The sequence below is a fragment of the Choloepus didactylus genome, chromosome 3, assembly GCF_015220235.1.
Source record: "Choloepus didactylus isolate mChoDid1 chromosome 3, mChoDid1.pri, whole genome shotgun sequence".
NCBI classification, from domain to species: domain Eukaryota; kingdom Metazoa; phylum Chordata; class Mammalia; order Pilosa; family Megalonychidae; genus Choloepus; species Choloepus didactylus.
Window position 1 is genome coordinate 146,941,704 of NC_051309.1, and position 13,377 is coordinate 146,955,080.

The window sequence follows — 13,377 nt, forward strand, 5'->3', positions numbered from 1 at the left end:
TCTAAATATGATAAAAGGAAGTTAATCCTTAATTGTCAACATGTTAGCTGAATGTTACTTCAATTAAATTACTAAATTAAATTCAGAAGTGTCTTTAAAATAATAAAATATTCCTCGTGAAAACTTGATCTATAGTAGTGCTTTCTTTTTAATGATAGTCCTTTCTCATAACCATGAGTAACTTAAAAAAGAAATACTATTTGATATGAGTTGGACTTTTAAAACATGAGAAATGAGCATCTTCAAAAAATGTGAGCTGTTTTCTATTTTTTCTAAATAAATTCATCCTTAAAAAATTAAAAATATTTAAAAGTAAAATAAAAACCTCTTTCAGACTTCTTCACCTTTGAAAGTGTAGACTTCAGCTTTTTTCCCATGAATTTATGTAATATAGAGATGAAAATACCAGTATCAAAACACCTGTAAAAGTTTATTTTTACCAACTTTATATTTCCATTAAAAATTTTAAAATGTTAAAAGGCACATATTTATTGAGTAGGTTGTACATGTAAGAAGGCATATCTATACAACAGCCTTGGCAATGTCTAAGTGAGGGGCCAGCAGGAGAGGAAACAGTGGCTCAAGCTATCTATATGTAAATTAGTTTTTATTGCAAAGCTTATTTATCCAGATACTTGGAGCTAAACAGAAGTTTAACTCCTTGAAAGAATGAACTTTAGCTGTTCTCTGGTCCATTCAATTGCCAACTAGGATGAATTGACATAATCACACACACACACACACACACACACACACACACACAAAATGGTAGAAGGACCAAAATTTAAATATGTTCTTCAAGGAAATCCATAGGACCGAATGTTTTTGTAAGCTGTCTTAGTCATTTCTTACCATAAATATTGGAAATCAGCAACTTCTACTAAGATGGTCGATTATTATGCATCATGAAGCTATAGCTACAATTCATCTAGACAGCTGATAGCATGTCCTATTAATTCATTGTGCATACAAGAGAGGAGAACTGTTATCTGATATTATCTTGATAATCTATGTATCAGCATTATCAGACATTGTCTAAATACTTAAACATTTTGGTAGACTGGATTATCCTCAGAGATGTCAATACATGACACACCTACCACATGCCCTAGTCCTGTTAACAACTCACTGCTGTTGAGGTAAATTTTTCTCAACACACTGATTCAGAGAGCCAATGAATGAGAGTTAGCATGTAAGTTGCACATAAAGTCTTATAATCAGCATTTACCAAAGCATATGCTATTAAAGATTGAAAAGCATGACATGTTAAAAAGATTAAGATACATTTCTTTATACACAAAGTTTTTATTAGCATTTATTGAGAATATGAAAACAAAAGTAATAAAAGACAATACACATGGTTATATATATATATATATATTTTTTTTTTTAAGGTCTTCAAAGTTTTTTGGAGTATGACATCAAAATCATATAAGTAGAAGATTGAAAATTTCGAGTTTAAAAATTTAAAACTCTGGAATGACTCTCAAAACTATAATCAAAGTGAAAATATTGGAAGAAAAGAGTTTAAAATGTTTATCATTAATATATAAAGAAATCTGTCAAATCCATATAAATAAAAAAACACCCCAACAGGAAAATAGATTAAGATCATGAAATGTTAACTCAGAAGTGTGAAAATACAAAGGCCAATAAATACAGGAAACTGTCTGACTTTTGCATTAATAAAAAAACGTGAAGCAAAATTGTGAAATATTTTGTTTTACATATATAAGATTGGATAACTTAAACAGAAAGACAAAACCCCATGTTCCTTGGCATGTATGGAAATGGGCATTTGCCTACAATGAAAGCAGAAGGGTAGGTGACAAAAGTTTTCTGTATGGCATTTGGGCAATATTTATCAAAGTTATTTTTAAAACTGCTTACCCTTTAACCATTAATTCTACACTATATGTTTTCTTAACGGAATATTTGGATATGTCAGCAAACAAGAGCTTGCAAGTATGTTCATATCGTTTATGATAGGAAAAAGAAAAGAACAAAAAGAAAACAATTTAACCTATATATTTATCAATAGGAAACCAGTTATATTATGGTACAATCATAGAGTGAAATATAAACCAATAAAATTATAATGCAAATAATTATTTATGCACATGGAGGTTGATTACAGCATGATGTCAAATTAAGGAAGCAATTTCAATCAGGATTTATAAAATGACCCTACCTCTTAAAAAATGATCTATGAATATATGCATAGAAAAATTTTGGAAGATTACACAACATATTTTAACACAGGACCTATTTGAATAGTAGGATTATATGTGATTCTAATTTTTTCATTTTCTATAATTTTTTTCATTGTCTAAAAAATTTCAAATTTTGAAAATGTGATAATATATATAATTTATATAAAAATGAATAGAAACAGATGTTTTTCATTCTTTTATAGCTAAAGTATTGTCAAAGGAAAGTGTTTTATATTTCTTTTGTACTACTATTATACGAAACAGAAGGTTTGAATATATGGTTACAAGAACCAACTAAGCAAAGCCAAACAATAACAACAACAAAAGAACATTTTCCAGACACCTTTGGTATGAGTTAATTACAATTTTTAAAGTAACTATTTAAATGTAACTAAATTACTCATGTTTTTATTTCAAAAGTAGATTTGAAGTGGCACATATTAAAAGTCAATATAATAAAAACCATAAAACAAATATAAAAAAGCTTAGTAATACGGATGAAAGGCAGGAGGGAAGGGGAGATCTGGGAATTTGACTAAGTTAAGATAAAAATTATGTTAGAAAATAGAGGCTAAGTGATGTAACTGCGATTTATCAGAAAATCAATTACTGATCTTTTGATCCATCAAAGCTAAAAATGAACCTTAATAGGTCACATAGCTCTCACAGTCTAATAAAAGCAATCAGGAGTGCATAAAAACAAAGAAATTTTGCTTTTCTTTGAACCCTGAGAGAGTATCACCACACAGAACAATATAAAACAAAGATTAATAAAACAATTGTTGGGTATTCCATGCTTGATATATGTTTTTTAATATTATTTCCATGTGATAAGAACTTACAGTATAATATTAAGTTTTCTATATATAAAGGAATTAAGGCCAGATTATTTTTGGTTTGGTCCTTTAAAACTAAAGGAATATAGAAAGTCAAGGTTTTACTATGCAAGTCACGATTTAGATAACTAGCAAGTAACTGATTTGCAGGCAACTGATGGGAATGGCAAAATATCCTATGCAGCACCTATGTAGATAACATTAAAAACATCCATTATTTTGATAGCTGCCATTATCAGAAAAACAATCATGTCAGGATATAAATTTAAAAGCAGTTAAATGATTTCCCAGTTCTTTAAACATTATTTCACAATGAAATTATTTAATTCAGTATGTGCTACATCTAATTTTTAAACTTTTGATTTCTTAAAAAATAATAGAGAAATTAGAAAATATATGTCCATGACTATAAATTACTTTGGAATCCTCAGATACTTGAGAATATTTTCACAGAAGAAATTAAAGCTAGCAATATTGTTAAAAGAAGAAACTATGCAATAAACTCAAATAACTACCTCACTTCAATTGGTTCAAAATGTAATAAAAATATATCTACTCACAGTTATTGTTAAAAAAACTATATAAAAATAAGAATAACATACAATATTGTAATTAGAAGATATGCCCCTATAAAAAGAAAAGTTTCTAAGATTCTATTATATTTCCACAAATGAAAAAAAAAATGACTTTGAATACAAAACTTTTTATCACAATGGTTACTAAACTAAGCTGCCACTAGCCAAGGTCTGAAATTCATTGAGAACAATCCAGGCAAGGATCACTGTTCTTCCCCCACCTACTGTAAACACTGGCTGGTGAGGTCAGCTTTTCTCTCCTTTGCCTCTGGGCGAGGGCAATGTTGAGTGGCTTGGAGCCCAAGATGCGGCCATTCATCTCAGTCATTGCTATAATAGCCTCCTCCTGAGAGGAAAAGCAGATCAAGCCAAACCCTTTGCTTCGCCCTTCTTCCTGCATTACCTTAACTCTACTAATTGATCCAAATGAAGAAAATTCCTTCAAAAGTTTTTCATCATCAATAGTATCATCAAGATTCTTAATGTAAAGCTTCGCCCCCTGGCACTGAAAAATTCGTTCTTGTTTCAGCTGCTCAAACATATGTTTTAACTCAGCCTGTCGCTCTACTTTCTTTTGTGCCCGGGCCACAAAAACCAGCTGCCCATTTATGTCCTTTCCATTCATTTCTTCCACAGCCTTTTTGGCAGCCTCATGGCTATCAAAACTCACAAAGCCAAAGCCTTTGGATTTCCCACTAGAATCTGTCATCACCTTGACACTCAGGGTTTTACCATATTTACTGAAAACGTCCTTCAGTCTTTCATCATCCATGTCAACTCCAAAGTTTTTGATGTAAACATTGGTGAATTCATTGGCTTTGTTTCTGAACTCAGCTTCCCGATCTTTGCGGCTTTTGAACCTGCCAACAAATACTCGGCAGTCGTTGAGCAACATCCCATTCATCTCCTCAATGGCCCTGTCTGCAGCACTCTGGCTCTGAAAGTGCACAAATGCATAGCCCTTGGAGCCTTTATCATCACTCATCACCTTGGAGGACAGGATCGTCCCAAAAACTGAAAAACGTTCATACAGGGCTTTGTTGTCTATGGATTTGTCCAGATTCTTGATGAACACGTTCCCAATTCCCGATTTCCTTAAGTAGGCATCATGTTGAGACCACATGAGACGGATGGATTTGCCTTTGATCATGTCAAAGTTCATCGTGTCCAGGGCCTTCTGCGCATCAGCCAGCTGCAGGAAGTTCACATAGGCATAGCCCAGAGAGCGGTGGGTGACCAGGTCCCTGCAGATGCGGATGGACAGCACAGGCCCCACAGTGCTGAACTTCCTGAACAGCAGGTCCTCGGTGACATCTGCATGCAGGTCGCCCACATAGAGTGAGGCCATGCGGTACTTGGCTGCTACATTCATCTCCCTGCCCACTCACTCACTACCTCGAGTCTGTTCCCAGGAGCTCTTGGAACAATTTCTACAAGAGCTGGATCAGGCCACAGCTCAGGTAAGGTTGGCGTGGTGACCTCAGGATAACTGCACTGATGTCTACCAATGGGGTTCAGGGACTGCTTTCCCAGGCTCCGGCAACACCCTTATCAAAAAGCCCCAGGACAACCAATCCAGTCTTCCCTAGAAGTTGGCAATGGAACTTTGAATTCTCAAAGAAAGGATATTAGACAAAGACGTCGCTTCCCCGCCAGATCCTGAGGAGTCTTCAAATGGTGGTTGGCCTTCAATCCGCGCGTTCTCCACAGATGTCCGGGCGCGGCTTTCTGGATAAAAATAGGTCTCACTCGGGCTGGTTTAAAGTTACAGCTGCCCGGGAAAGAACTCCACAAGTGGCGGCTGTGGCGGCGGCCCGGGGCGCGGAGCCCTGGAGGCCGGCGCTGGGCCCCTGGCGGAGCCCGACCTTCCCGGTACTAGGTCGTGCAAGCGCCACCGCTGAGGCGCGGCCCGGGAGCTACGCGGACAGCCGACGCCCTGAGGAACCCGGGGGACCCTCCGCGCGGCGCCCCCAGGATACACGGACCGGAGTGGCGGAGGAGGAGGAGGAGGACAGACAGATGGACGGACGAGGGCGAGCAGGCAGCCGCCGAGAAAGGGCCGAGCGGGGGCCTGGGGTAGGGGGCTCACCCGAGCTGCAGCGGCAGGGAGGCGGGAAACCCGGAACTCGGGCGCTGAACTTCCCGCGCGCTTGCTGCCAACTGGGAAGTTTTCTTTTTAATAATTTTTTGAGACTGTTTTTCTTTCCTCCGCCCCCTCCCCTCACGCACACACGCGCGCGCACACACACACCACCCCACCCCAGCTAAGGGGGAGGAGGCGGTGACTTGGATGGAGAAAGACAGTCTAGGGGAGTGGCCCCATTAAACCCACCGGCCAGCTGGGCTTTACGCGTGTCTAACTAAAGGAGTTTTTCAAAACGTGGGTCTGGGCCTATCACTTTCTCTTTTCCAATTCTCCAAAGGCCTCCCGTGATTCTTGGATTCCGTCCAACATCCGTTCCTTGCTCCGCGAAGTTTTGCAGGATTTCTGCCCTGTTCAGTCGCAGCTGCTGCTTGGTTTCCTTTACTAAATTTCAAGACACAGTCATCTCTTTTCTGGGCCAAGTTTATAAAAATCTGTTCCTCAGAAATTAGTTTAAATGCTCTTTACAAACAGAAGTTTTTCCTAAACCCCTTCTGAAAGATTAGGTCTCCCTCTTAGAAACTCTTAAACTACCCTATACTTCTGTAGGGTTTGTCTATTAGCAATATAGTGTAAGTTCCATGACTTAGGGATCATGCCCATTTTATTTCCAGGTCTAACTCAAGAGACTTGCAGAAATAGGGGGCTCAGTGTTTATTGAAATAAATCAACTATGTGGAATAGACGAGGTATTTAATCTATCTAAGGTTGTAGACATGGAGACAATCATACTTACCTTGGAGACTATTTTAAGGATTAAGTGAATTAATAGACTTGGAAATGTCTAACACAATACCTGACATGTAATAAATTTTGAGGAACATTTTTTTCATTTCCTCTATCATTAAATAAAATTCATTAGTATCACTTCTATAAAACTTTAAAATTTGAATCGTAATGCATCTTAGTGTACCAAAAATAAGTTACCTGCAAAATTGAATTGAGTGGATCAGTTTATTTAAGGCCAATTTAGTGTTTTTCAAATTTTAGTGGACCTACAGATCACTTGGAAATCTTGTTAAAAAGCACATTCTGGTACAATAACTTGGGGAGGAACCAGAGATTTTACATTAATAATAAGCTTCTGGGTGATGCAATTCCTGTTGGTCCCTGAAACACACTTTGAGTAGCAAGGTTTTAAAGCTAAGTGAGAGAGTCCCCTTTTCAGTGGATCTTTTGTAGAAAAGAATATATTTATCTTTCAGAAGACAATGATACTCTAGCATAATTTATTTTTAGTAATACATAAGTAAAAGAAAACAAAACAAAAAACTGGGTCATGACTTCCTTTGTAAAATCCACATTACTTTTAACTTATCTAAAATTGAGTAATGGATCTATGATTATTCTGCAAAAAGTTCTGATTAACAATTTTCATTTGTGAAATTTATTCTGTGTTACTACTGTAGGATCATTTGTTTCAATAAACGATACAGTCTTTTCTTCAACCATGTCTTCTAGGCTTCAATTTTAAAAAGGAAAACATACACTAATCATAGTTCATTGATGTAATCAATGGATTTGGGCAATATTCTAGCACATACTTAAAAAATTCAGAAACTATTTGGCATTGTTTGAAGTAAATAAAAAAGTGAGCACCGTATTCAATTTCATCACATAATTTTTAAAGGAAAGTTCCTAAGTAATTAGTTCCTGAGAATTTGTCTCAACATTTTAGATTTAGGAAATATGCCTGAGAACATATTCTTTGTACAACAACAATTTGGTTATTGCAAGACATCAATATATTCCAAGAATTCATGGGTTTTTCATTTTTTCTCTAGTATGATCCTCATTCAACATTTTGTAAATGTGAGAATGTTTCCAAAGTCAGAATTTAGTCCTATATTCTTGTCTTTCATCAACTTACATGCAGAGGTACAAGCCTCAGTTTGTTAAACGAACAACAGTTATGCTCATTCCTATTTATTCTACTCATTACGCTGTTTTTATTTTTATATTTCAACAACCTAAAAAATTTTTATGCGTCTATGATTCTTTACATTCTTTAATATTTTATCTCTCATTTTTTGTTAATTTTGTTTATTCAGTTATAAACATTTGTCTTCCCTTTCCAATCACATTGTCACTGGCTTTGCCTCATTTCCTGATACATTATTACATAAGTTTTTTATTCATTTATCTTTTTTTGTTCAATATGTCTATATATCAGTCCATCTTGCATTTTAATACCAGAATAATTTTACTAAAATCTGTTTATATGAGATTTTGGTAAAAAATAGTAAATGACTTCCAAGTTTTGTGTTATCAATATATAATTCCCCTGTCAAGCTAATCCCTAACTTGTTTTATATGCAATGGAGGTCATTGCTTACCTTGGTGTTTATTATGGAGAAATTAATAAATAACTTTTAAGTCTGGAAACACATTTTAAAATTAAAACAAAATAAAACAAAAAAAATTGTTGTACTAATTAGAACAAAGTAGTTTCTAAAGTCTACTTGAATCATTGCTCTAATGGAATCAACTATTAATACATTTTTTCTTATTTTTGTTCAAGATGGTCTTTAGTATATTTCTTTACTTAATATAAAGTAATTGAATGAATAAAACTAGCTTTTACTATATTATGAAACATCCATGTTTAATATTTACTCCAGTATATAATATTTCATCTTTTGGGTTATTTGGTTCAATTTTATTTGGTAAGATATATCATCACTTTCCAGTTGTCACTGTTTTCTGATTATTTTTCTCTAACCAAATATAGTGTTAGCATGAGATATATGACTTACATTTCAGAGTTACCCTTTAGCATATGTAGCTTAGGGATTTTCTCCTTAAGTAATGTGTGATTACTGGTAGATTTTGATGAAAACTCAATTCAATCCAAAATATCATTTACCAGTAAAAAAATGTAAGTATCATAGGTAATAAACTGAATAAATATACCATCTTTCCTTAAAAATCTTATGGGCTCTTATTAGAAAAAGAAACCAAATCAGCAATTTTAAAACAGTATGAATTCAATAATCTAAGAATATATAAGATAGAAATTTAACACAAAGAAGGAATTAATAATTCTGCTTATATGATTCAAAAAAGCCTTGCCAAAGAAGACGATGCTAAAGGAAGACTTGAGTGTGGTTTTGTGAGCTCTGGGGAAATTTAGTGATATGTAACATTAATATCAACTAGTATTTATCTATTTTTTTATCCATTGCACTTTTATTTGAAAGTGATATTTGATACAATTTTCCAAAAGGATCAATATTTCTCAATCTGAAGTCAAAACAGAACATCAACAGAAGTATTTGGGATTTCAGTCTCTCACCCGTATCATTAAGACTCACTGCCTTCCATTATCAATATTTATTGAGCATTTACAGTGTACTAGGCACAACAGAACATACAGAAAACATTTTCCCTGTTCTTGAGGAGCTTACATTCTAAAAGAAAAAAAAAATACACGTCTTTTAAAATGTTATTTTTGTTGGGTGTTTTCTGCAAAATACTGAGGAAATAGTCCGTAGGGTAAGCTGTGATATAACTTAGCCCCATCATTATTTAGAGAATAGAGGAAATGGAAGGATTTAAAGGCAGACAATGACAGACCATTCAAGATAGGTGGAGCTTGGAGGGTGAAACACAATCTCTTATACTAAGGAGAGATTTGCTGCAGTAAATAAGATGAGGAAAATAGTTTGTGGGATGTAAGCAAAGAAAGTAGGGAAGTATCTTAAACATTGAGTGGAGTCAGAAAAATCATGCAGCCTTTTTCCAAGTTCTTGGCCAAGAAGTAGGAATGGTTGGTGATGAGACAAAAGAAGGCTAAAAAGGGAAGGTAATCCTGTGACTTGACAAATAGAAGGACTAAAGGATCAAAATTAAAAACCTGCCACAAGAGTATCAAGAAATTCTTGAAAACCAAAAGTGGAAGCACACAACTTGCAGTTAATGCTACCCAACATCAAGATGTGTCAAGAACATTGTGACTTGTGGCTTCCTAAGTTAGAAAATGCCATATTCAAAAATTTAAATGAAATGCATTACTTTTATCCAATTGACAGCCCCTCCCTCCACTTCCATAGAAACTGATTGGAGGAGGAAGGATAATAGAGAGGGAAAGGAGAAAGGGACATAGTTGGGAACAGCAGTTACATGAGAAGTATTTTTGTCATTATAATAAACTTATTTAAACTTAGTAAAAGTCCATTAGCTGCCAAAAGTGAATAAGGAATAAATTTCCAAAAATATACAATTTTTTTAGAGAAGTTTCAGAACCAAAAGACTAATTTTCATGAAAAGCTGTAGAGAAAGTCAATGAAAAGTCCATTCATAAAACTTTTATTCCACTTACATCAACTTAATACACATGTTCTTAGCAATTATGCTTGGATTGTTCATGAAAATTTCATAACACCTTAAGCAAAGCTAGCCATCATCGAGTTATTTCCCTGTTAACTATTTTGACAGCACATGCATGTTAAGCAAATAAAAAAAAAAAAAAAAAAAAAAAAAAAATCACAAAAGTAAAAAAAACTAAAAAAAACTTAAATACATGGGTTTTTTTGTTTCTTTGCTGGGCTTGATTCAAATGAAGTCATGGATATCAAGCAACTCATTTTACTGCACTGTTACTTGCACATTTGTTCTTAGGTTTCCTAAATGTTTAAATACAAATAAAATGAGTTAGCAAAAATAATGAAAGCAAATAGCAGGTAACTTTACATAATAGAATGTGAACTGTTTTTGCCCTTCTTCAGAGTAAATTGGGTCTGACTTTTTCTAAAGGAATGCTTCTGCAGCTGTAGTCAAAGGTGTGCACATTGAAACTGTGTATACCAAATACGCATGGTTCAACATGTAATATCCATAGGATGTCTCTTCTAACACAGCCTTGAAAATGCTCCAAACCTTAAAGTGCCCACAGTAACTACCCTTGTGACTGGAACCAATCAACCCTTTTATCCCCTACTAGGACAAACCAATACGTAGATAGTTTTCTTTGCTTAGATATGGAAGCAGTTTTAACACTGGCCTTTGTGAAACAACAATGTACCAAAAGTACTAAGCCAAACATTTATAACTTGTATAAAAATTCCACATCCCCATATTGGCCACCTCAAGATGAAAACAGATAATTCTCTAATGTTAACTGGCTCTATTCCCCTAATAGTAAACATTAAAACCACATGGGAAATGCAGAAATTCAAATAGAAGTAATAAACCTGTTATAAATCATAAACCAAAAACTATCTGTGGGACAGCATGGTCTACTATGTAAATTTTAGAATGAGGCAGACAAAAGTTGGAAAGCCGGCTAATTTTCTCCTCCTTCTTCTGCTTCAGCTTCATCTCCTTGGGTATCCAATGTCCACAATTTCAAGTTGTCTCTCAGTAATTGCATTATTAGCTTTCTGTCTTTGTATGACTCTTGACTTAATGTATCAAGTTCACCAACGGCTTTATCCAAAGCTGCCTTTGCAAGAAAGCAGGCTTTCTCTGGGGAATTCAGAATCACATACTAGAACACAGAAAAGTTAAGGGCTAGATCCAAACTGATAGGTTGCATTGATTGCATTTCCTTTTTGCTGATTTCAAATGCTTCTTGGTATGCTTGCTGTGACTGATCCACACAATCCCTTTCTCCTCATCACCAGCAACAACAGCCAAGTAATAAAGTAGTCTCCTTTCATTTATAAATAGAAGACTTTGCTCTCTGTGAGGCATCGGGGATCAAGAACTTTTCCAAATGAGACAGTACATCATTTCAGGTATCTCCTAGGTCGGTCCCAATTTTCTCTCTGTATTCTCCAGGCATCTGATGTTTTTTCTCAGCACCTTCCATATTTTGCTCAATACTTGAGATGACCCTCCAAGATGACCTATGAGCTCCTACAGGATTTTTGTAAGCAACTGAGAGAGGATTCCTCTTCTCATTGGGTAATTCAGCTACTTGCTCATACAGGCTGCCATGTCTTCATATCACTCAGCCTGCTTGGCAAGTTTGGCCTTCTGCACCAGCTCACTTTTATCCATGACTGGATGTTCTGTATCAGGAGTAAGTGGTAGTGGACAGACAGGGCTCAGCAGTCTCTGGGCATCTGCAGCAGCAAGGCTGAGACTCTAACTACTATTCATTTAATATTTCTGGAATACAAATGTGATGAAGAAAGTGTCAGAAATTGAGGCTAGAGAAGACAGGGACCATGGGCCAGAGGACCTCACAGGCTAACCTACAACATGGACATTGTTCTAAAAGAGTTACTGGAAGCATTTTTACTTAGCAGTGGCATGCTTATATTACATTTCAGAATGGTGATGTGAAGGACAACTCCTGGGGACATGGAATTTCATTTGTGTACAGGAAACAGGGATAATGTAAAAATACATAACAGTCATTTTGTCCAGCAACATCTGTAAAGGAGTAAAAGAACTTTTTGGATATGTAGCCAATCACAAACCATTTTCTGCATGGAAATGCATTTCAAGATAAAAATCAGTTGTACTAATTAGACAAAGTAGATTATGAAGTCTACTTGAATCATTGCTCTGATGTAGTCAACAATTAGTAAAATAGTTTTATCCATTGAGTATTTGGTGGTGACTAAGTCAGATCCAATTGATGATAGAAAGTATTTATGTAATGCTCCAGTATGATTGTCCTCAGATAGCTACCAGTCACTTCTATCACTTTGTTTGCCCTCCCTACTTCATTTGTGCCCTCTCTACTTGCTTCAGAACCCTGGATTCACCTTGATGTTTGTCCTCTAGGGCCAAAGCCAGGAAAACAGTTCATCCTGTATCCCCTCAGGTTCTTCAGAGTTTAGTTTCTGCAGTTTTCAAATTTCCCCATCACTGAGGCCAACCACCTCTCACAACACAAATCCATTGTATTATTATGCCAAAAAGTCCCTAACTTTCATCAGTGGTAAAGTTATGGAAGAACAGAGGAAGTGATGGTTTCAGTTAACCTCTCGTTGCAGAGCTCTTTTCTTAGTGGTACCCATATGCCATTGCCAGAGGGAATCAAAAGTTAGTCCCCTCTAACTTTGGTGAAGTCAGAGAGATTAAAGGTTACCATATTACTCTTCACCTAGCATCCTTCCTGGATATGTCCATCTCATTAGTAGTCATTCACACAAGTCCCCCACTTTGGACAGAGATCTCTTGCTCATCACTCTTACTCATTTACACAGCAGCTGTTAGCATTAGTCAGCCGCATTTCTAACTAGAAAACAATGTCCCAAGGTCAGCAGGCTTTACCTCAAAGGTCTCTGGATTAAGATCTATGGGTATTAATACAGCAGAAGGAGTCACACAAGGTTGGCAGGGTCCCTAGGAATTGGTCCCTCAGATACTATTTATCTTTTCTTCTCACTAGTCAATTAGGGGCTTAGGACCTGTCCTTCTGTTTAGTTACTTACTATATGATAGTCTCCATATAGATCCCGTTATCACAAACATAAATATACACTAGCAATTTTTTTTTGTCACTACCCTAAAACATATGTGTGTGCATACACGCGCACATACACACACACACAACTATGACTATAGTGTAAATACTATGAAGGCAAGAATTGCATCTAATTTAGTCACCACCATATTCTCAATGCTTAGAAGAAGGGGTAGCATGCAATAGG

The 13,377-nt window shown here is 35.7% G+C and overlaps 1 protein-coding gene and 1 pseudogene across 1 annotated transcript; both read right to left on the reverse strand.

Annotated features, from left to right (window-relative positions):
- Nucleotides 1-3,717: 3,717 nt before the first annotated feature.
- Nucleotides 3,718-5,801, reverse strand: LOC119528835 (polyadenylate-binding protein 4-like). Its single transcript, XM_037829072.1, is given in 2 exon segments — nucleotides 3,718-3,889; nucleotides 3,892-5,801. Coding segments are annotated over 2 exon segments (1,149 nt in total). The 5' UTR covers nucleotides 4,997-5,801; the 3' UTR covers nucleotides 3,718-3,845.
- A 5,250-nt stretch (nucleotides 5,802-11,051) lies between these two features.
- LOC119528836 lies at nucleotides 11,052-11,770 on the reverse strand (annotated as a pseudogene).
- Nucleotides 11,771-13,377: the final 1,607 nt, after the last annotated feature.